Source organism: Ornithorhynchus anatinus, chromosome 3 (genome assembly GCF_004115215.2).
Source record: "Ornithorhynchus anatinus isolate Pmale09 chromosome 3, mOrnAna1.pri.v4, whole genome shotgun sequence".
Lineage (NCBI taxonomy): Eukaryota > Metazoa > Chordata > Mammalia > Monotremata > Ornithorhynchidae > Ornithorhynchus > Ornithorhynchus anatinus.
Genome location: NC_041730.1, coordinates 19,821,583 through 19,846,275, shown reverse-complemented (window position 1 = coordinate 19,846,275; position 24,693 = coordinate 19,821,583). Strand labels below are relative to the sequence as shown.

The window sequence follows — 24,693 nt, the reverse complement described above, 5'->3', positions numbered from 1 at the left end:
CCCAAATATGAGAAGCATTAAAATGCTACACTCCTCATTATAAAAAATGGCAAAATGACTTATAGACAGAAGAGAATAATTTATGAAGATATGTGATCAAGTGAACCAAAATAATACGTTTGACTTTGCTCATCTCGCCCAGTTTTACATTGGTATATTTTAGAAAATCAACCACTCATAAGGAATTCAGAATAAAGGCCACAGTGGACAGCCAATACCTTTTTCAGGCAAAGAAGGAAGAGTTGGGGATATTCATCCAGATTTGCTTGCGTGTATTTCGGATGGCCAAAGCAACTCATCATCCTGTTACCCTTCCTAGATTCTCTCAGTATTGCCATCTGCATTCTTTTCTGTTGAAGTCACCCATCTGAATTGCAATAGACAAAGAGGAAATTAAAATCAAATTCAGCCTGCTTGTTTGCTTAAATTGATTTGACCCTTTTACACTTTGACCCACACGCCCGTGTTAGAGTGAATATATCAGTGTCATCACTAGCAGTTTTTAAATGGTTGCTTCTTTAATTGCCTCAAACCATTTATTTAATGAAGACTCACCTAGAGGTAAGGAAATGAAGAGTACTCTTACTCGTTTGAAGAGTATGTTCTCTCCAATGCAGCGGGTCCAAGAGTCTTTGATTTTGAAGCCTTCTCTGTGAACACCAGATCTTTGGTCGGCTGGATATTACCCAGAGAGTAACCGATTGTGGGAGCTGGAAAGTGCATACCTTTTTTTTTTAACCGTACGGTTTATGATAGTATCAGAAAAATAATTTCAGGGCCAAGTACTCTGAGGAATATTTTGAAGTTGTTGAAAGAAGCAACTTGGTCAGGTTGTAGTCATATTTATTGAGCTCTTGCTGTGCTCTTGGGAGAGTACAATACAACAATAATCAGACATATTCCATGCCCACAGTGAGCTTACATTCTAGATGAATATATTCAGGTTTTTCCACATAGAAGGGGGAGGTTAAGAGATCTAAGAAATGGATTTGAGAGATTTAAAACCAATATAAAACAGAGTAAAGGAGGCAAATAGATGAATCAGAGGGGTGAACTGAAGGTCTGTGTTTGATTGTGATGGACTGCAGGATGATGGGCAGAGGAAGACCCTTCTTACTTCAGTTGATTTGGCTACACCAGTGAGCACATCTTTACTGGAGCTTACCCAGGTGAACCGTGGCATCCAACTCTGCTCTGGGGAGAAAGTATGGGTAATGAAAGCCAATATATGCACTAAGAAGGATGGCAGAGAGGGCACGTGTGGAACAAGAGAGTGAGTACACACCAAGGTCAGGATGGGGGAGTACCGGTAGACTGGACAGCTGGATTACGGGTTCAGAAGAGCATGGGCCTACACAAACGGTCAAAAGATGCCAAGAGAGACCCAGGTCCAGCACCCCAAGTGGCTACCACTAAGTCCTCTAGAGGTATTGAGGGAAGTCGTACAGCACAGGACTGGGAATCAGGAGACCTGAGTTCTAATTCCAGCTCTGCCATTTGTCTTCAGTGTGACCTTAGGCAAATTACTTAGCTTCTCTGTGCCTCAGTTTTCTCACCTGTAAAATGGGGATTAAATCCTTTTTTCCTCTCTCCCTACAACCGTGAGCCCCAAATGGCAGAGGGACCGAGTCTGATCCGATTGAGCTATATCTCTCATAATGCTTGACACACAGTGAGTGTTTAATGAATACCACAAACATCATCATCATTGATTTGGAATACTAAAAAATATTATCAATGTGAAATGGAATTCAACTCAAATGCCTCTACCAGATAGAAGATTCGAGAAAGTGGGAGGGAAAGGAAAGGGCAATTTTATTTGGTCAGCAACTGAAATTTGAGAACGCTGTTCATAACATCTCTTACATCATTATTCCTCATGATGTATATGAAAGGGTTCAACATGGGGCACAGAAAGATATAAAAGACAGCAATGATTTTCCCCTGTTCGACCGACCGCTCGGTAGGGGGTGTTAGATGCATGCAGAGAAGAGTCCCGTAAAATATGGTGACAACAGTCAGGTGGGAACCACAGGTGGAGAAGGCTTTGAGTCTCCCTTCAGCCGAACGGATCCTCAGGATGGCAGCAAAGATGAAACCGTAGGAGATGAGAATGATCAAGAGAGAGCAGATGAGGTTGAAACCAGCAACCACAAACATGGCGGTCTCTTTGACGAAGGTATCGGAGCAAGACAGGACTAAGAGAGGAGGGTCGGCGCAGTAGAAGTGGTTGACTTCATTAGAACCGCAGAACGACAAACGGAGTATCAGCGCCGTCTGGATCAAGCCGTTAAGGAAGCCGTAGACATAGGTAGCCATCACCAGACCGACACAAACTCCCCTAGACATTTTACTGCCATAAAGCAGTGGGCTGCAAATCGCCACGTAGCGGTCGTAAGCCATGACCGTTAGCAGGTAGTATTCGGTGATGGCCAGAGAGATGAAAATAGTAAACTGAATGAAACAACCAGTGAAGGAAATGGTCTTCTTCTCTGATAAGAAATGCACCAGCATCTGAGGGGAGATATTGGTGGCATAGCATAGATCCACGAAGGAGAGATGGCTGAGGAAAAAGTACATGGGATTGTGCAGTCTGGGAGTGATTTGAATGAGAACAATCATGCCGACATTCCCCACCACGGTGATGAGGTAGATGGCCAGAAACATTATAAAGAGGATAGGACGCAGCTCCGCTTGAACCTTCAGCCCCAGGAGAATAAATTCAGTCACTTCTGTATGATTCCTACTAGACATTTTGCTCATTTAGATTTAATCAGCTAAAATACAAAAAAAAGGCCATTAATAGACATGAGTAGGACTCTTTCTTTCCTTCTCCTGTCTCTCTCTTCTTGGAGTTCTCTCAATCAATCAATAGCATTTAATGTGCAGTTACTGTGTGCAAGTCAGGTTACTAAATGCTTGGGAGAGTACAATACAAAATACACAATACGATCCTGCCCACAAAGAGCTTGCCGACGAGAGGGGGAGACAGACCTTAAAAACTATTACAGATGGGAATGTACCTAGCTACAGTGGGGCTGGGGGAGAGGTGAATATCAAAGTGCTTAAGGGGAACATACCCAAGTGAGTAGGTGACATAGAAAGGAGGGTTTAGATGGAAAAATGAAGGGTTTGCACACAGTGTGCTTTGAACACAGCAAGTGCTCAATAAATACAATGGATTGATTACTTGGGTTAGGTGGGGAAGGCCTCTTGGAGGTAACATGGCACGACCTCGATTCAGAGACGACTCAGGAGAGTATCTGCTGGTATTTCCAGGAATCTGAATCAACTGAAATAAAATAAAATCCTGGCAGGATAGCAAGATGATGATCATCTCAGAAGCTGTGCCAGTGAATTGGGAAATCTAAGGGACAAAGGAATCACAAAGGAGTAAATATATGCAATAGCAGTTTAACCTCAAAGCTGTCCTTCACCACTGTACAATATAAATTTTTGAAACAGGTCCATAAGGTTTACAGCAATGCCACATACAGATGAATTGATTTCAAACAGGCATAGTGAGCCCTATTCTCATCCCTGTTTAGGAGGAGAAAGAATGATCTAATTCCACTGAGGACTGTGAGCCCATTGTTGGGCAGGGTTTGTCTTTATTGTCTAATTGTACATTCCAAGTGCTTAATATGGTGCTTTGCACACAGTAAGCGCTCAATAAATATGATTGAATGAATGAATGAATTGAGGAACAAGTCCACAGACCAAAATATGAAAAGGGAGACTACAATCCCTGTGTGGAGTAGAAGGATGCTGGTTTACAGATTACGATGTGTGAAATATCTGGGGAGAATTACAAAGAAAAATCTACAAAATCCATACTCTCCCCATGGTAGATCCATGGTTCTAGTCAGTGGTCTGGATTTCTTACCACAGCAAGTGCTTCTGAGAAATGTCCAAAACAAACTCCAAGCATCCTCAATCCATCAGTGGTATTTATAGAGGATTTACTGTGTACAGAGCACTTGATGCTTATATGTAATTTTGGTTCCCTACAAGTGTTTCTGTTAATTGAAGTTGCCTTTCTCCTCAACCCCTACTGCTCTCCCACTGCAGAGTCAGAGACACAGCCAGGGCAGGCATCCCAGTTAGGCTGATAATTTTGTGGTCAGCTCAGTTTTAAAGGTAACTGGGACAAGTAGCTGAGATTAAGTCACTCACTTCAGATCCTGCGGAAAGTCAATGGTAGAGTATGACCATTGTGTGCAGAGCACTGTACTAAGCCCTTGGGAGAATACAATATAACAGAATTGGTAGACACATTCTGAAGCATATTCATGTTCTGGAAATTGTTGACCATCTAGTGCCAAACAGGGCTACAGGATTATGTAAAAATACTTATTAATAGCGATATTTAGATTTTTTCCCCACCCGAAAGCATATCATTTACCAGAATTTCCTTGGGATTGCAATGAGTAGAAGATTCCTCTGAATGTAATCCATGTTTATCTGTAAAAAACTTAACAAATGTCTAAAACAAATAGATTTGTTTTAAACTAACTTCAGTCACTTCCTTGGGAAGCCAATTAAGTAGATAAAAACATGTTTCCATCCACATCCCATTCACAGGTTTATCAGGTCACCAATTCTACCATTTCTGCCTTATTCTGAATCAGCACCAAAAAAGAAAACGGAAAAAATGTATCTAGATGTACAAATGTTTAGGATTGCTGGACCTACCTGTGCAAGAAGAAAAGTGTCTCAGAGCTGTCTCAAGGAGAGGGGTTGGTAGACACAGTTTATAGTTGGATCTGTGCTTTGGGGACCCAAATCCTTAAGGCTTTCCTCAACTTCGCTCAGAGGAAGCAATTATAGTGCTACTGTTTGATTCAGCTCTGGAGATGCAATATTAATGATATGATTCATAATTTCTTTTTCGAAGAAAGGGGTTCACATAAGCCCCATGCTTTCTCTTCATTTCCCAATTTCCCATGATAAAATGTCTCATCCGGTTGATTTAAAAAGCTAAGCTGCTGCAACTAATTGCAGAATTTCATTATGTTTGACTCGTGTCAAGTCTTGTTACCGTTTGCATGGAGGAGTAAACACATGTTAAAACTTGCAGCATATGTTAATGTGATTTTGTGTGTGTGTGAATGAGAAAGAGGCACAGAGAGAAAGAGACATAATAATGTTTCTTCAAGCACTTACCAAGTGTCAACGCATCATGTTTAGTGCTGGGGTAAGTAGAAGATCACCAGAACAAACATAATCCCTTTCCTGTGGATGGCTCACAGTTTAAAAGGTTGGGAAACCAAGCATTTTATCCCCATTTTACAGATGTTGGAACTGAGATCCAGAGCGGTTGTGACTAGCTCAAGATCTCAGAGACGTCCAAGGCCCTTACTCTTTCACTGAGCCCATGACGCCTTCCAGGCTGAGAGATTAAAGAAGATCAATCAGTTAATCGTATTTGAGACATAGAAAGTCACAGAAAACTGCAAAAATGTTTCCCTTGATCGGACTCTTTAACTCCAACTCTATATAATTGTCCTTTGTATTTGAAGAAGATCTATCAATTGTATTTGAAGACACTATGGATGGTGTCCACCTATGAGTGCATATAAGATTGAAAAAGCCAAAGTGGGATCCACAATCCCACCCATATCGGACCCAAAAAAGGTTGAGCAGCTCTAACAGTGATTCAGAAAATGATCCCAGGAAACTTGGTAACCCAGTGTCAAATGGAAGCCACAGGTAGGGAAGGCTTCTTGTTGCTCCTCAGCAGAACGGATACTAAGGATGGCAGAATAAATGAGCATGTAGTAGATGGGAATGAAAGTGAAGCCAGAAGGTCTAAGAAGTACAACTTGCTTATTGAAGATCCTAACATCAGCGTGGCTCAGTGGAAAGATCCCGGGCTTGGGAGTCAGAGGTCATGGGTTTGAATCCCAGCTCTGCCACTTGTCAGCTGTGTGACTGTGGGCAAGCCACTTCACTTCTCTGGGCTTCAGTTCCCTCATCTGTAAAATGGGGCTGAAGACTGTGAGCCTCACGTGGGGCAACCTGATTACCCTCTATCTACTCCAGCGCTTAGAACAGTGCTCTGCACATAGTAAGCACTTAACAAATACCAACATTATTATCATTAATATAAATCAGTACAAACCGATCACTTCAAAATAAATAGTTTATGGCAACTTTCCCATAGATTGACTACCCACTATTATTGTGCTCTATATCATTCTTGTAAGGAAATATGTCTAGCCAGACAAAGAAGCCTTGGATATTTACTTGTTGTAAAGCAGCGGCTTTGGCTGTGGTGGCCGGTGGGGGCAGATAATGGCCCACAGCAGAAAGCAGCAGACAGTAATAGTAGTTGGGCCACAGAGTCTGTCCCTCCCTCTTCTCTTTCCTCTTTCCTTTGCCCTTCCACCTGGACCTCTTCCCTTTTTTTCCTCGCTCCATTCCCCAACTCCCTCTGTAAGCTCCCTTCTAGACTGTAAGCTCAATGTGAACAGGGAATATGTCTCTTAAATTGTTGTATTGTACTCTCCCATATGCTTAGTACAGTGCTCTGCATAAAGTAAGTGCTCAATAAATACAAATAACTAACTGACTTTCTATTTTCACTTCCTGGAAGCCAACACTATCCAGCCACGTGATCTTGGCCCTCTACTAATCCAGTCACCTTTCTCACGCAACCAATACAGTTTCTTGATTCCTGGGGTTCTCCAGAAGCATCTGGTCACCAATATTTCCTAGAAGCCTCCTGGAAAGAGAATGGGCCTGGAAGCCAGATGACCTAAATTGTAATCTCGACTCTTTCCATTTGCCTGCCGGGTGAACTTGGGCAAGTTACTTAAGTTCTCTGTGCCTCGGTTTCACTATTTGCAAAATGGGGATGAAATAGCCGTTCTCCCTCCTACTTAGGCTGTGATCCCCATGTGGGACAGGCACTGTGCCTGATCTGATTGTGTTGTATCTACCCCAGTGCGTAATGTTTGGCACATAGTAAGCACTTAAATACTACAGTTAGTACTAGTGCATAGCATTATTCTTCTAGGGAGGTCTTCCTCTTAAATGGCCAGGCTGTCTAGGTCTGAAAATTGCTTGTGAGTGGATTCTGCAATCAAAGGTTTCTGCTATGTCAGAACACCACACTGTAAAAACACTCACAGGCCCAATTCACTGGGCGCACCATAAAATCAACTAATATTATTGTCAGGTCACCAGTGGCCAACTCGGTACCCAGGATTATATTAGAGGGTTCGTGTGTTCAAGCTGCCAAAGGAATGATTACTGCAACTTAGTTAGAAACTAGGTATTTTAATATACAGCAAGCAATCAACAGGAAATCAGACTCAGCTATATAGCAACAAACTGTCCCCCGCCCAATCCAGGTGTAGAGTTCTCCTACCACGGAGATGATCAGTCTCGTTTGAAGCTCCGGTCCATAATGAGGCGGACCAGGCTGGGACATCCCCGGCTTAAGAAGCTTCTTGGGCTTGTGCTGTCCCTGCCTGTCCTTTGGATGACAGCGAGCGGCAACATGGGTCTCGTTTTCCCCTTCTCTTATACTGTAATTATTGACCATGACATCGAGCTTCTTCCGGGTATGCCCGACTCTATTACTAACCAAAAACTTTGCTCCATTTGGGCAATTTGGGATGACAGTGAATTTTCTTTTCTTCTCCGTTTTTCCTTTCATCTCTGATTGCTAAGCCAGGGATCCCTCCACCTTGGCAGGATGTGATAAACAGTAGGCTGGGGGTGGGGGGGTCTATTGTAAAGAGATTTAGTTTAGGAAGTAGATTAGGAGTAGAGTTAATGTTAAAATGAGTTAATTTCAAGAAGTGGGTCCAGGGGGTCGTGCTATGTTACCAAGAGTTAGCCTAAAGAAGTGGGTCAGCAGTCGCGCTCATGACGGGGATCTGTTGCTTGGCCCATTTTCCTTCAACAGTTATATAAAGTGCATCTGCACCACAGCAGGTAATGTCTCTGGTCCCTTTGAAAAGATGTTTGCTGAAGTTAGGGCTTGCCTAGGAAACTTATTTGACTGTTAGAGAAGTTTTGTTGGCCTGGAACAATGAAAATACATCTAGCTCAATCCTATGATTTAGCTGAAATACAATGACATTTAAAACTGGATGAAAGAATTCTATATGGTCTATGGGTAGGAGTATTTACGATCTATGGACAACATCATTTCCTTCCCCCATGCTCAGGAATGCAGCATTCAGAAGAGGGACACTGAGATGTCAAAAAAGGACCATTCCCCTGTTATTTATAAGAGAAAGTGAGACAAGAGAAAGGTCAGGCTGGAAAGGGTAAACAAGTTTTATTTTTTTGCTCTTGCATTCCTGAATTATTAGAAAATGGCAGACATAGAGCCTGCCATATGATTAAGCAATTTTCTCCTGGTTACTTTCTTCAGGGCACTGATCACATCCTTGTTCCTCAGGCTGTAGATCAAGGGGTTTAACATGGGACTCACAAAGGAATAAAAGACAGCCGTGATTTTTGACTCCTCTAGAGACTGCTTCGAAGGCCGCCTTAGATACATACCAAAAAGCGTCCCATAAAATACAACGACAGCTGTCACGTGGGAGCCACAGGTGGAGAAGGCTCGGCGCCTTCCTTCGGCAGAACGGATCCGCAAGATGGCAGCAAGAATAAAAATGTACGATGTGAGAATTATTAGGAGGGAGCTAGATAGAGTGAAGCCAGCAACTATAAACATTGCCATTTCTTTGATAGAGGTATCTGAGCAGGACAGCACGATGAGGGGTGGATCAGCACAGTAGAAATGATTGATTGTCCTGGAGCTACAGAAAGATAAGTGGAAGGTCAGTACTGTCTGGGAAAGGCCATTCAGGAGGCCGAAGGTATAGGGAACAGCGACCAGGAAAAGGCAGGCATTCTTGGACATCTTCCTGCCGTATTGTAGAGGGTAACAGATAGCCACAAACCGATCGATAGCCATTGCAGCCAGGATATAAAACTCGGTAATCACAAGGCCAATGAAAACTAGGCACTGTATAAAGCATCCAGCAGCAGAAATGGTCTTCTTCTCTGATAAGAAATGCACCAGCATCTGAGGGGAGAGATTGGTAGAATAACACAGATCGACCAAGGAGAGATGGCTGACGAAAAAGTACATGGGAGTGTGTAGTAGGGAGTCGGTCTTGATTAGAAGGATCAGCCCCAGGTTCCCTACCAGAGTGACGAGGTAGATCAACAGGAAGACCACAAAGAGGATGACCTGCAGCTCTGGCTCTGATGACAGTCCCAGGAGAACAAATTCCAATCCAGTAGTGTGATTTTGAGGAAGCATTTCCTCATCATCTGCTTTGCTAACTGAGATAGAGAGAGATTACAATAGAAGATGAGAAGGATCTTTTCTCGGGTTTAAATTGCTTTCTTCCACTTGACTGCTAATACGCACATGTGGGATGGTCTATCTCTCTCTAGTACACACATAAAGGCCTGCATATTCACATCACCTTATGCTATTTTTAATCTTTTCACTCGTAAAGTGATTCAGTAAGAAAATGATATTTCCTCATTTCATTCCGAAGCCACGACCTGAAAGCCCATTCTCAAAACTTCATAAAATTCAAGATAAAACTTGATAGCTGGCTCAGATCCTTATTTAATAAATAACATTTAGATGCAGCATGGAAGATAAATGAGCATCACAGGGATTTCATTTGATGCCCATAAGATCACAAGGGTCAAATGCCATCTTAGAAACCCAAATTTTAGAGGTAACTTGAACCCAACCCATTTGAATATGCAGACTTCCCACTTTACAGACTAACAAATGGGTTTGATTATTAAATAATGCTTTCCTCTCTGCTAAAATGATCAGAATGGAGACATGGTTTCAAATTATTAAGAAAAAGCTGACTAGAGGTATACCTGGAGCTGATTTATTTTGCATATCTTTCTAAAGCCAATGAACTTGGCAATTTTAACTAATTTTCAGAATAAAAATATATTGGAATACCTTGCATTATGTCGTCGAGTCATTTCCAACCCACAGCAACACCCCGGACACATCTCTCCCAGAATGCCCCGCTCTCCATCTGCAATCTTTCTGGCAAAAAAAAAAAATGTTGGTATTTGTTAAGTGCTTACTATGTGCAGAGCACTGTTCTAAGCGCTGGGGTAGACACAGGGGAATCAGGTTGTCCCACGTGGGGCTCACAGTCTTAATCCCCATTTTACAGATGAGGTAACTGAGGCACAGAGAAGTTAAGGCTCTGACAAGTGGCAGAGCTGGGATTCAAACCCATGACCTCTGACTCCAAAGCCCGTGCTCTTTCCCCTGAGCCACGCTTCTTCACTGGTAGTGTATCCGAAGAGTTTTCTTGGTAAAAATACGGAAGTGGTTTATCATCACTGCTTTCTATTCAGTAAACTCGAGTCTTCTCCTTCGACCGACTCTCTCCCATGCCACTGCTGCCCAGCATGGGTGAGTTTTGACTTGTTGCAGATTGCCTTCCACTCGCTAGCCACTGCCCAAGCTAGAAATCGAATGGGCAGGCCTCTGCTTGACTCTCCCTCCCGTAGCCAAGACTGATGCAGAGTACTGGAAACTCTCCAGGTGAGATCCTGAGAGGGGTTGAAATACCTGAGGTGTATTCATTTTCCAACCAAATACATCAAAATGGCCATCCAAGGTCCTCTGAATCACAGTACTGACCATGATTGAAAGAAGTCCTCTAAACGTGTTGAGTTGTTTCCAGATGGCCCAGTAGCTAAACCTTCCACAAATGGATAGTTTTAAATCCTGCCACAAAATTCATAAAGTCCTCAAAAAACTGTTTCAGGGCCTCTACAAATGGAGGCAATGAGATTAAAAACTGAATTTCTCTTTTGTCATCATGTTTCTGATTGCCTAATGATTCAGCAACCTAGATTTAATAACAACATCCCTTCTACATTTGTACATCTGTTTGTCTGGAAATAGCAGACTTGTCCTAGTGTGGCTTGGGCTTACCTCACAGCAGCAAGCTCCATTCCAGCCTCCTTCTTCCTGGCATTAAAAAGCCCAACGACCAAAGGATTACAAAGAACACCTCACAACCAAGCCTTAGGAATCTCAACATTGACAATTTAGGAAGAACCAATATGTGAATTTGGCAGAAAAAGGAAATTTAAGTAGCAAATATAGTGAATTATCTACCTCTGACAGTAGAGCCGTGTTATAAATAACACCACAGTGCCAGGAAGGCAGGTGATTTATATCTATTTTTTCCTCTAGAATGTTTTCCCTGAAGTATTTCTCAAACACGCCCAGAAGAAGCAATTACAATGCTACTCTTCTGGAAGCATCTTTGAGATGTATTGTCCCTGGGAAAAAATAATTAAGCCAGATTCCTGCCCCATACTCCCTTACTCACAGTAAACTAGCACCAGAGGGATGTTCATTATGCTTTCAAGGTCACAGACAGGGTTTTTTTCCTCGGCATTGACATTGACTAGACTCAAGCTTCTGATCCCACTTCTCACCAGATTACAATCATTCTGAGGCCCATTTGCCCATGAGCCTGGAATATGAAGTGGGACACTTGACAACTATAATTCAAACATTTGTCTGGACTGTAAGCTCTTTTGATAAGGCAACATGCCAGTTAATTCTGTTGCATTGTCTGGTGGGTGACCTTGGGCAAGTCACTTAACTTCTCTGTGCCTCAGTTACCTCATCTGTAAAAGGGGGATTGAGACTTGAGCCCCATTTGGGACAGAGACTGGGTCCAACCGGATCTGTGGTAGAAGCACCCGAGTGTTTACTACAGTGCTCTGCACATAATAAGCGCTCAATAAATACCAGTGATTTATTGATTGATTTTCTCTACAGAATGCATTTACACCTCCACATATGCATGATAATAATTATAATAATAACTGTGGCATTTGTTAAGCATCTACTGTGTGACAAATACTGTTGTAAGTGCTGGGGTAGTTACAAGGTAGTCAGATGAGGCAAGTTCCTGTCTCTCATGGGGCTCACAGTCTTCATCCCCAAATTCCAGTTGTGGTAACTGAGGCACAGAGAAGTGAAGGGACTTGCCCAAGATCACACAGCCAACATGTGGGGGGCGGAATTAGAACCCATGACCCCTGACTTCCAAGCTCGTGCCCTTTCCACTAGCCCACGCTGCTTCTACCGCAAACTGGGTCGGCCACAGTCTCTGTCTCATATGGGGCTCACGGTCTCAATCCCCACTTTATAGATGAGGTAACTGAGGCACAGAGACGTGAAGTGACTTGCCCAAGGTCACCCGCCAGACAAGTGGCAGAGAGGGGATTAGAATCCATGAACTTCTGCTTCCCAGACCTGTGATCTATCACTACACCATGCTACTTCTCAACAGTGCCAACTGTTCATGTATGTAGTTTCCCTAGGTGGGAAAGTTGGAGGTGATTGTGCAAATGTGGATGGAACTTAAGCTAATGAAATTGAGTTTTTCTGCATTTGGAAGCTGGTACAACCAACCCTTGCCTTATCATCCTCTCGAACCAAAGGAAGACAAGGTAGCACTCGAATTTTGGCTGAAAATTAATAGACTAGAGAGTTGTCCCAGAGTATTCAAGTTGCTGGACGATCAGTATTCCCTGGATCCCACAGCCACCCATTCTCCTCAAGGCTCTGTACCTGCCCTAGTCCATCAGGAACCAGTAGAGGTCAAATCCAGGATCCAGATAGGGTTTCTCCATAGTGCTAGACACAGAGGAGTAGTCTGGGAGCTAGGTTGGATGACAAACCTACTATCTATCCCAATTATTTCTCTTATTGGCTGTGGAGCTGGGGAGGTTGGGGGCCATCCCAGGGGCCTTGGTTCCAAGGGAGGCTACCTGTAGATGGGACACTCAGAGCAAGTGCACAGGGGTGTTGTGAAGTCAAGGCATTTTGGACAGTGTCCCTCCTATTTGACCAATTCCTCAAAATCTGACCACCTTCAAATCAGCCCATCTAGGTGACTATGCACTTTCCCAAATGTAATAAAACTCGACTTCAGCAGAGCTAGAATAGAGGGGGAGGGAACTGTACTTTCCAAGCACTTAGTACAGTGCTCTGCACACAGTAAGGGCTCAATAAATACGGTTGAATAATGAATGAGGGAATCAGGTAGCATGGGACCGTCCTCTCTCCTCCACCTATCTCTCACCATAGCTGCAGCTAGCCATCCCACACGGTATTGGTCAGGGAAAACAAACAAAAGAGATCACCCAAAACCTAACATTTTTTGTGCAGATCATAGCTCAGTAAGTCACTGACATATTGTGTGCCCCTTAAAAGCACCCAGATGTTCACGATGTCTCTAATGAGTTGCACAATAAAAGTGTCCCTGTGTGGGTGGGTTGGCATTGCCCCACTACCTTTAATTTTACCAAATATCAGGTTCATATAACTACTTCATATTGCCTATCCACCTTCACATGAAGCAAAAACTCCTCACTCTTGGCTTCAAAGCTCTCCATCCCCTTGCCCCCTCCTACCTCACCTCCCTTCTCTCCCTCCACAGCCCACCCCGTATACTCCATTCTTCTGCCGCTAACCTCCTCACTCTGCCTCGTTCTTGCCTGCCCAGCATCGACCCCTGGCCACGTCCTACCACTGACCTGGAACGTGCTCTCTCCTCACATCCGCCAAACTAACTCTCTTCCCTTCTTCAAAGCCCTACTCAGAGTTCACCTTCTCCAGGAGGCCTTCCCGGACTGAGCCCTCCCTTTCCCTCTGCCCTCCTCCCTCCCCACAGCACTAGTGCATATCTGTATATATTATTTATAAGTCTATTCATTTGATTAATGATGTGTATATATATCCATGATTCTATTTATCTATTTTGATGGTATTGATGCCTGACTACTTGTTTTGTTTTTCTGTCTGCCTCCCTCTTTTAGACTGTGAGCCTGTTGTTGGGCAGGGATTGTCTCTGTTGTCAAATTGTGCATTCCAAGTGCTCTGCATACAGTAAGTGCTCGATAAATACAATTGATTGAATGAATGAATGATTGGGTTATTCCTGTTGTTGCTTTTAACTAGAGCATGAAGATGCTTAATAAATTTAATTCCTAAGATTTGATGGCAGTGCTGCATCATCTTAAAAGTAAAAGACTCATAAAAATCTAAAATAGGAACTTATTAAAGATTAGGTTTTAATTTACTTTTTGATTTAGCTTAAAACTGCAAAATATGAATTTTCCAGTAAGTTCTTTTTTGGTTGCTGGGTTTATTTATTCCTGGAAATTTATTCCTAAACCAGAAAAGTCTCTCTCTCTACCAATCAATCAATCGCCAGTCTCATCATCAGTGGTATTTACTGAGCACTTATTGTGTGCAGACCACCGAGCTCAGCGCTTGGGAATTACAACAGAGTTGGCAGATGTTCTCTGCCCACAACGAGCTTATAGTATAAAGGGGGAGGCAGACATTAATATAAATATATAGTTTTTGGTGGTATTTACTGAGTACTAACCATGTGCAGAGCACTGTACTAAGAGCTTGAAGGAGTACAATACAACAGAGTTGGTGCGCATTTCCCTGCATAGTTACTCTGATTGAGTTTCAGGAAATTATTTCTCCTTTAGACAGGCTGCCCTTTTTAAGAGATGGATTAGAGCTCCCAAACCAGTCATTTCCCCTCACTGTTGCCTTGCTAATGTCTTGCAATCTTCCTGATGCTTTCAAATGGCCCAGGCAGACCCCAAGTGAAGGAGTGGTGGCTACTGCCAAGGTTCTGGCTGCAGCACTTCCTAGAAACAACTAGCATCCTTGGGTGAGTTTCCTCTGAAATAATGAAATGGAAACTCAGGAAGGTGAAGGGACTTGCCATGAGTCGACCAGAAAGATTGTGACTGAACATGGCTAACCATTAACAGCCCCTTCATTTCCTTCCACTGCAAGGTGAAGAAACATTTTTGGGTGGGCATATCATGGTCTTGACTTTGCGAGCTGCGTTGTCTTTTCAGCCACATAACTACTCATTGGTGAATTTCACTGTCACTGGCCTCTCCTTTGAATGAGAAGAGCAGTTATGCGCTTAATTCACTGAGACTCGCTACATCACGTCTGCATGAAAATCACCACAGAAAGAGCTTTACCCACAAGATTGTCATCTCCTTGAGGACAGAGGTCATTTTTTATCAACTCTATCTTATGGTTCTCTCCCAAGTTTTGAGTTCAGTGCTCCTCACCCAGTAAACACCACTCGTCGACTAACATTCTGGTGTCTTCTGTCTGTCGATGACTTTCCTCAGAGCTCCTTTCACTTCCTGGTTTCTCAGGCTGTAGATCAGGGGGTTGAGCATGGGTGTGATTACCGTGTAGACTAACGCAATGACCTTTCCACTGGCCTGAGAGGCACCAGACTGAGGTCGCATGTACACGAAGATAGCCGTCCCATAGAAGAGGGCCACCACGGTCAGGTGAGAAACACACGTCGAAAAGGCCCTGCGTCTCCCCGTGGTGGACTGTCTCCTGAGGACGGACAGGAGGATGTGGGCATAGGAGACCACGATGAGGAGAAAAGGAATGAAGACTATGATGATGCTGAAGACAAACACCACCATTTCCGGGAGGGTAGTGTCTGTACACGCCAGCCTCAAGACCGTCGGCACTTCACAGAAAAAATGGTTTACTACATTGGGCCCGCAGTAGGGCAAGCTCGAGGTGAGGGCATTGATCACCAGGGAGCTCAGAAAGCTGCTGATCCAGGAGGTCATTCCCAGCTGGACACACATCGCTCTGTTCATGATAACGGTGTAATGCAGTGGATGGCATATGGCCACGTACCGATCGTAAGCCATGACCCCAAGAAGAATGCATTCGATCATCCCAAAGGAGAGGGAGAAATACATCTGGGTGGCACATCTGGTGAATGAGATGGTCTTTCTTTCCCCCACCAGGTTGGAAAGCATTTGAGGAACATTGGTGGAAGTGTAACAGATGTCCAGGAAGGAGAGATTGGCAAGGAAGAAGTACATTGGGGTTTGAAGTTGGGGTTCCATGCAGATCACAGTAATTATGACAACATTTCCAGCCAATGTTAGCAGGTAGAAGAACAAGAAAATGATGAAAAGCATAAGCTGGACCCTTGGCTGGACAGAGAGTCCCAGAAAAATAAATTCAGTAATGTATGTAAAGTTTTCCTTCTTCATTTTGCCACCTAGTTTCCCTGGAAATAAAAATTTTGAATTCCAATTAGCTGAAGGGGAAATGCAACAACTAACACATTAGTGTGTAGCAAACAAAGAGAATGAGAAAGGATACGGTCTAACTTCCAAATAACAAAGATGGTTGTTTAGTCAAAAAAAGGGCTCTTATTTGGGTTTCTCCATTTTAGGGGAAGTGCTTTCCTGTCAAGAACAGAACATCAAATTTGACTGAATACATAGAACATGTAACATCAAGCATATTGCAAGGAAGAATACGAGAAACAGCAGATATACTTGTGCAAATACAAGGGTTCCTATTGGAAGAGTTGATGCTCCTCTTCCCAAACTCATGTATGAAGAGAAAAAAAAAATTAAGGTTAGGGTTACCCTATTTTAGACACTTTTATATCTATTTCCCCCATTAGAGTATAAAGTTGTTAAGGCTAGATAGGGAGAATGCTGAATTCAGTACATGGCATGTAGTGGAAACCCAACAAATAGAATTATTATAACCATTTTTCCAAAACCAAACACAGGAAGCAGGTTTGGGAATTGTAGAGAAGAGCTGAAAGAATTCATCCTTCTGTGACTTTATCACAACTCCCTTTGTGGGAGGAGTTGGACTCTATTTTCTGACTGATTTCTTCATTTTGGATGGAATTAATGGGATTGAAATCCGCTGAGGATTCTCAATAGCTCTAAATTCTTCTCTGTCCAGGATCCTCAACAGAATCACACAAGCAGTGGTCCAGAAGCTTTGCTCCAATACTTTCATTATTATTACATCTGTCCTGATATCACCATCATCAACTGCATTTATTGAACTCATTCTGTGTGCAGAGCCCTGTAGTAAGATTTTGGGAATATGCCATAGGGGCAAGAGGCATATTCGCTACACTCAATTAACTTGAAATACAATCATGAAAACAAGTGGACACAAATTGCCAAATATACAACAAATAAAATAGTATAAGAAGAAACATAATGAAAAATGAAGCAATTAATGCATCACTGAATGACGAACCAATAGAATAATATTCACATGAAAGTTTAAATGGGTGATGGAAGGGAATCAAAGGACAAAAAAAAGTCCATCTGGTTCTGTGTAACTTTCAACTTCTGAACCCTCAAGGCAGAGGGAAATTTCAACCGCACCCACAAAACCCATGGTGATGTTGATTAAGTGTCTCTGGAATGTACACCACTCCTCTGTGAATGTAACAACATCTGCAAATTGAAGTAGTGAATGAAGAAATTATACAGTGCATTTAGTCAAGTAATCCAATGCAAAAAAAAAAAAAAAAGCATTTCATTCTGAAATAGGTAGATAACCATCTCACCTTCCAGCTCATTTTGCATGAGGAGCTACAACCTGCAAACTAGTTTGAGAAGGCTCACAGGTTGTCAAGATTGATCAATAAATGGCATTTATTGGGTACATACTGTGTGCAGAGCACTGTACTAAGCACTTGGTAGAGTACAATACTACAAGATTGGTAGACATGCTCCCTTCCCAAAAGGGAAGACATTAAAACATCTTATGGATATGTCTGTAAGTGTTGTGAGGTTGAAAGTAGAGTGGAATATCAAGTCCTTAAAGGAAGGGTACGATCCAAGTTCATGAGCGACACAGAAAGGAGAGGAAGAAGGGAAATAGAGGGCTTAGTCAGGAAAGGCCTCTGGAGAAGATGTGATTTGAATGAGGCTTGGAAGGTGGAGAAAGTGGTGGTCAGTCATATAGGAAGGGGAGGGAGTTCCAGTCCAGAGGGAGGTTATGGGCAAGGGGTCGGCAGCAAGATAGAGTTCAAGGTAGAGTGAGTGGGTTGGTATTGGAGGAGTGAAACATGCAGGTTGGGTTGTAGTAGAAAATCAGTAAGTAAGTAAAGGGCTAACCCTTTAACCCCTTGACATTCAACTCACCCTCAGCCCCAAGCATTTCTGCACATATTCATAACTTATCCTAATGTCCACCTCCCCCTCTAGATGCTGGCTCCTTGTGGGCAGGGAACATGTCTACTAACTCTATCATAGTGTACTCTCCCAAGCTCTTAGTAAAGTGTTTTGCACACAGTAAGAGCTCAGTAAATATCACCGATTTGATTGAGGTAAGATAGGAGGGGGCAAGCTGATCGAGTGCTTTAAACCCAACAATTGTTGTGGGTTTAAACCCAACAATCGAGAAGCAGCGTGGCTCAGTGGAAAGAGCACGGGCTTTGGAGTCAGGGCTCATGAGTTCGAATCCCAGCTCTGCCACTTGTCGGCTGTGTGACTGTGGGCAAGTCACTTAACTTCTCTGTGCCTCAGTTCCCTCATCTGTAAAATGGGGATTAAGACTGTGAGCCCCACGTGGGACAACCTGATTTCCCTATGTCTACCCCAGCGCTTAGAACAGTGCTCGGCACATAGTAAGCGCTTAACAAATACCAACATTATTATTATTATTATTATTATTGTGGAGTTGGATTGGAGATTTCTCGGCAGTGGAAAATCACAAAGTTATTTTTAGAAAAATAATCCAAGCAGCACTCTTGACAGTAAAGATGGAAGTAATAGACTGAAGTAGAAAGAGTACTGCAATAGTCAAGGTGGGATAGAATAAGTGCTTGGATCACCATAGAAGCAGTTTAGATGGAGTGGGAAGGGTAGATTTTTAACAGTACTGTGTAAGCCCGTCAAACGGCAGGGACTGTCTCTCTCTGTTGCTGACTTGTTCATTCCAAGCGCTTAGTACAGTGCTCTGCACATAGTAAGCACTCAATAAATACTATTGAATGAAAGGTTGAACCGACAGGATTTGGTGATGGATAAAATATGTAGACAGATGAATTGAGGACAATATCTATCATTATGGACCTTTGAGACAGAAAGGAGAGTGGTACTGTCTACAGTGACAGGAAATTCAGGGGAAGACAGGGTTTAGGTGGGAGGAAGAGTTCAGTTTTGGACAAGCTAAGTGTGGGGTTTGGGTGGGCCATACATACAAGTCAAGATGTCCTGAAGCCAAGAGGAAATGTGAGACTGCAGAGAAGAGGCTGGAGGGATAGATTTGGAAATCATCCAGGAAGCGGGGATAGTTGAAGCCATGGGAGCGAATGAGTTCTCCAAGGGAGTGAATGTAGATGGAAAATAGACGGGGACCCAGAAATGAGCCTTGAGGGATTCCCACACTTAGAAAGAAGCTGAGAAAGAAAAGCTTGAATAATGCGAGAAACAACCTTAACGCTTGAAACACTTTAAATCTAAATTTCCCAAATCTGCGACACTATCATGATGTTGTCCAATTTCTAAAATAAGCTATTTTCTACACACTACAGAACTCAGTTACATCTGCCACAATAAAATCCCCAGGAGACAAGGCAAATTTCCCACAGGTTCTCAAGGGAAGTCCTGATGGGACTGTGTCCCTGTTTCCTGATGGAACTGTGTTCGTGTTTTGTATACTTCATAGGCTGATGACCCATTTCTTCTTTCACAAATGCTGTTCCTATATAACAAGGAATTGGTGTCTAGTGTCCTCATTCAACTGGGAAAAAATACAAATCAAAATGAAATGTCCAAACATGAGAGCTCTCCATAACCTTTTTGAATCTCTTAGAAAAAGTGTCTTTGAACATCCTTTTGATAGTTATTTTAGCCTGTTTTATTTGACTACCAAATTTGACCAATAAGCCATTAGAACTTAAAAATTGCCTTCGTTAAAGGAGATCATTAAATGAATATTTAAGAAGTTTGACTACAGAGTGAACTCTAATAATGATATATATGACAGAAAAAGGAAGGAAATTTCAATCCCTTTCAGCTTCAACCTTTCATTCTTTTACATTCAGGGGATGGAGTTTGGGACCTAGAATTGCCCTAAATAATTCACAAGTTGTTTAAAGCATCTCCAGAAGAGTCAGGATTATGGGTCCATTTAGAATTAGAGAAGGCAACTCTCTTCGTGGAAAGAGCATGGGCTTGGGAGTCAGAGGTCATGGGTTCCAATTCCAGCTCCGCCACTTGTCAGCTGGGTGACTGTGGGCAGGTCACTTAACTTCTCTGTGCCTCAGTTACCTCATCTGTAAAATGGGGATTAAAACTGTGAGTCCCACGTGGGACAACCTGATGACCCTGTATCTACCCCAGCACTTAGAACAGTGCTCTGCACATAGTAAGTGCTTAACAAATACCAACATTATTAATAATTCTAAGTTTCTCTGGTGTTCTTGTTAATTATCAGGTACTCCAACTTGGCTTTCCTGGACATCATCTCCCTTAAACTCATGGAAAAATGAGAAAGACTGTGCTGATTATTCATTCTTTACCATGTGTTACTGACTTTCTGACATCTCCATTTCTATCATGAGGGGCTAATGGAAGCAACCAGTATCTTCAAATAACCCAAAAGATGTTCAGGCCAGAATCCAGTGAGACATTCAGTCCATTTCTGATCAATACTATTTTGTGGGGTGGCATAGCAATAAGTTGATCAATCAGTGATATTTACTGAGCACTTACTGTGGGAAGAAAACTATACTTGGTGTTTTGGAGAAGACCATACAGTGGATTTGGTAGAAACAGTCACTACCCTCAAGATGCTTCCAGAGTATAATAATAATATTGTGGCATTTGTTTAGCGCTTACTATGTGCCAGGCACTGTATTAAGCACTGGCGTAGATACAAGCTAACCAGGTTAGACACAATCCATGTCGCTCCTGGGGATCACAGTCTTAATCCCCATTTTACAGATAAGGTAACTGAGGCACAAAGAAGTTAAGTGATTTGCCCAAGATCACAAAGCAGACAAGGGGCAGACACAGGCTTAGAGCCTAAATCCTTCTGACTCCCAGGCCCGTGTTCTATCTACTAGACCATGCTGATTCAGCCATCCACTTCAATATCCACAAATATTGAAAGGGCCATACTTCGCCATAGTTCGGAAGATTTGATTTTACCCAACTGCAGAGGTTTTTCAATTGGCAGGACTTCATACGTCTCTGAAGGTCATATCGGCAAATGACTTTCCTAATTGTTTTCAAAGTGAAATTCTGAGAAATTATGAGAAGAAGCGTGGCCAAGTGGAAAGACCATGGGCTTGGAAGTCAAAGACCTGGGTTCTAATCTCAACTCCACCACTTGTCTGCTGTGTGAACTGGAGCAAGTTATTTCACTGCTCTGTGCCCTCAAGTATCTCATCTGTAAAATGGGAATTAAGACTGTGATCCACATATGGGACCATGATTGTGTCCACCGCAATTATCTCGTATTTACCCTAGCACTTAGTACAGTACCTGGAACATAGTACATGCTTAACAAATACCCCAATTGTTTCAGAAAAAATTGTGACTACTGTCATCTTAAACATTTCCACAGTTCAGAAATGATCAAGTTTCTTAACTTCTCCAGCATAATGAACTCGGAGGTTTTCCCGAAAAAAAATCCTTATGTATTTAATTAGTTTTAGCTTTTTGAACCCATTATTGATAAGCCATGCCACCAGTCATTAACTCATCTCATTTGTGAAAAATAATCTGGCATCCACATGTTGACTGATGAATGAGTCTCAGTTTATTCCTTTAGCTGTAGATACAATCACTTGTTTATTAACGACATTTATTCCCCACTTACAATTCATTCAATAGTATTTATTGAGCACTTACTATGTGCAGACACTGTGTACTCAGCACGAGGAAAGTGCAAAGATATAGAATCTGGCCAGGTCTGGATTCACAGTGGTAAATAAAGTGAGAAGTTGTGTTGCTCTAATGAATAAAACATGGGCTTTAGAGTCCTTTACTATTAATGTTTTCTGTTCACTAATAAATGTTTCCTTACTGGACTACTGAATATAGTGGCTTGTTTCCTCGGTAAATCCGAGCCACGAACCCCCTTGTCCCTAATTGCCTCTACTGGGACGTAACACTGACCCAAAAGGAAAATACAGTGGTAAATAAAGTGAAAAGTTGTGTGCTCTAATGGATAAAACATGGGCCTGGGAGTCAGAAGGAACTGGTTGGTAGCCCTGGATCCACCACCTGTCTGCTTTATGACGCTGGGCAAATCACTTAACTTCCCTCTGCCTCAGTTACCTCATCTGTAAAATGGGGATTAAAACTATGAACTCCATGTGGGACATAGACTGTGCCTCATCCTGATTAGCTTGATACAACCTGATTGTATCTAGTCCAGTGTTTAGTTCAGTGCCTGGCACATTGTAAGCACTTAACAATTACCATCAAAAACTATAAAAATAAGTTATTATAGCTCTCCATCTTGTATTTGCAGCAGTTCATAGTATTGAGCCATGTAAATAAATGTATTTATTTTGGAGATGTTAGAAATTGAGAAGACAATTAAGATCTCGGGATTGGGATCCAGAACATTGATTCAGATAATACGAGAGACAGAGATGTCACTGAGAGGCTGAGAATAGAGAAAATCGCAGGCTGGGTCATGGGGTATGTGTCAAGATTTCAGTTTGGAGAGAAATGATCTTTTGTGGAGAAGCAACATAGCCCATTGGATAGACCCTGGGCTTGGATGTCAGAAGGACCTTTGTTCCAATCCCAGATCCACACTTGTCTCTTGCATGACCTTGGGCAAGTCACTCAACTTCTCTGCACCTCAGTTCACTCATCTGTAAAATGGGAATTAAGAATGTGAGCCCTCTGTGGATAGGGACTGTGTCCAACCCGATTGTCTTTATCTACCTCAGCACTTAGAAAGGTGCCTGGAACAAAATAAGTCCTTAATGAATCCCACAGTTATTATTATCATTATTATTATGATTTTATGGTGAGTTGAAATAAAGCAAGTTATAGCCTACTAGAATAGCCTTGTTTCTATTGCATCTGACCAGGAGCCTGATTAGTACAGCATCAAACTAACTAAAGTGTGCATTTTGCATGTAAAAAATGTGTTAAACAATGTCCTTTGGCATATTGCTTCCTTTGATCGCAGGTGAGCCAAATGGATAGTGAAGACCTAAATGTTGACACATCCTCAGGGTGTCGGGGAGAGATGTCTTCTAAGAACAGAAGATAGTGGAACTGTAACTGGTAGACTAGGACCATTATGCAGTAGAAGCTCGATTTAAGGGACAACAAGCATAGTATAAAGGCTGAGGAGAAATGTCTGTCACTGCTGTTCACTGTTATCTGAAAGGATGACCGAGATAGGCCGGGAAGAAGGAGACCTGTTAAATGGGGATGCCCACTCTGGTCTCACTTTGTATTTGGCTGCTCGCTGTTATCCGACAGGATGACAGAGACAGTCCTAGCAGAAAGAGACCTTTTAAACAGGGATGCTCGTGTTGGTTTTAAGCCCATCCTCGGACTGAATACTGACTCGCGACTAATTTTCCGCAGTAGGAAACTCTCAGCGTCTCTGGATGGAGGGCTTGATGGTGTCAGAGATCTCACGGCCCCTGGGTTGAGAGCTTAATAGAAGCAGGATCCTTTACCATTAATGTTTTCTGTTCACTAATAAATGTTTCCTTACTGGAATACTGAATACAGTGGCTTGTTACCTCGGTAAATCCGAGCCATGAACCCCCTTGTCCCTAATTGACTCTACTGGGACGTAACACTGACCCAAAAGGAAATATAAATCCCGAGGAATGTCTGGGGCTTTGGTGGACCAGGACACTTCAAAGCATGGAAGACACTGGAAATGAACAAGTTAATACCAAAGCAATTCCACTGTAACTAAAATGAGCAACAAAATTATAGGAACATCTCTTTTACTGAAAAGAAGTAGCCGGACAGTTTGGGTCTTAATTTAAACGCATGCAAATAAGCCGATGATTTACCTGCCCTCTCCAGGTCTACATAGAGGACGCAAGGCCACCGAAGCTGCAAAACAACTAAAATGAAGATTTTCAAATACACTATATGAAAGAAAATATATCCATAAAAATACGATCACAACAGTAGAAAAAAAGATCTTTCCTCTTCTCCATATCACGCATCTTCCTGGTATATTATAGTTTAAAAAAGTCTCCAGGCTCCAATGCATCAGGACTTTGGTAGTAGATGTAAAAACCCACTGAAACTCCCAAGCCATCGTGAAGCATTTACAATGGCTAAATTTTTTAGATCCTGAGGGACACTGTCCCTGGCCTATAATTCATGCTAATCATTTCTTCCAAGAGATGCCCATTAAAAATCTGATAATTAAAACCGTAGCACAGATCAGATTTCACTTAGGATGTCCTTACATATGTTCTCGGGATTTCCTTCAGTCAGACACATAAATGATCGGTGTAATTGTGCACCCATCAACTTGTGAGTGCCATGAAACTGTAATCACCTTGCCCATTTGGGAGATGGGCTTTTCTAGAATGTATTATTTGGTAATTGCCTTTTTGCCCATTTCATTTTCTGGTTCCTTGGGAAACCATATAGGGATAACATTTTAGTCACCCTGTACCAAAGAACAATGAAAAATCTGGAACTAATGGTATGGGGTCCACTTTGGTTAAGACTGAAAAGTAGAAAAATTGTAGATATCCAGTTCCTTCAAGGGTGACCGTCCCTCCCTCAGTGTTCTCAACTGTAAAATTTTGTCCATGATGGGAACTTGTTTTT

At 42.4% G+C, this 24,693-nt stretch overlaps 3 protein-coding genes and 1 non-coding gene across 4 annotated transcripts; all 4 read right to left on the bottom strand.

The window, feature by feature from the left end:
• Positions 1–1,815: 1,815 nt before the first annotated feature.
• LOC100082308 (olfactory receptor 1030-like) lies at positions 1,816–2,754 on the bottom strand. The gene has a single exon (XM_001521822.2). The coding sequence runs from the start codon at positions 2,752–2,754 to the stop codon at positions 1,816–1,818; it is 939 nt and encodes a 312-aa protein (XP_001521872.2).
• A 5,535-nt stretch (positions 2,755–8,289) lies between these two features.
• On the bottom strand, positions 8,290–9,292 carry LOC100084221 (olfactory receptor 5M10-like). The gene has a single exon (XM_001514680.4). The coding sequence runs from the start codon at positions 9,290–9,292 to the stop codon at positions 8,327–8,329; it is 966 nt and encodes a 321-aa protein (XP_001514730.3). The 3' UTR covers positions 8,290–8,326.
• A 1,153-nt stretch (positions 9,293–10,445) lies between these two features.
• LOC114810914 lies at positions 10,446–10,585 on the bottom strand. The gene has a single exon (XR_003758603.1). It is a non-coding gene; the product is annotated as a small nucleolar RNA SNORA7 (small nucleolar RNA).
• A 4,601-nt stretch (positions 10,586–15,186) lies between these two features.
• LOC100084233 (olfactory receptor 10A7-like) lies at positions 15,187–16,128 on the bottom strand. Its single transcript, XM_029059066.1, has one exon. It carries the CDS (start codon positions 16,126–16,128, stop codon positions 15,187–15,189), a length of 942 nt encoding a protein of 313 aa, XP_028914899.1.
• Positions 16,129–24,693: the final 8,565 nt, after the last annotated feature.

Excerpts from the sequence above, each read along its gene's own strand:
- LOC100082308 (XM_001521822.2), bottom strand. The coding sequence starts at position 2,754 with ATGTCTAGTAGGAATCATACAGAAGTGACTGAATTTATTCTCCTGGGG.
- LOC100084221 (XM_001514680.4), bottom strand. The coding sequence starts at position 9,292 with ATGCTTCCTCAAAATCACACTACTGGATTGGAATTTGTTCTCCTGGGA.
- LOC100084233 (XM_029059066.1), bottom strand. The coding sequence starts at position 16,128 with ATGAAGAAGGAAAACTTTACATACATTACTGAATTTATTTTTCTGGGA.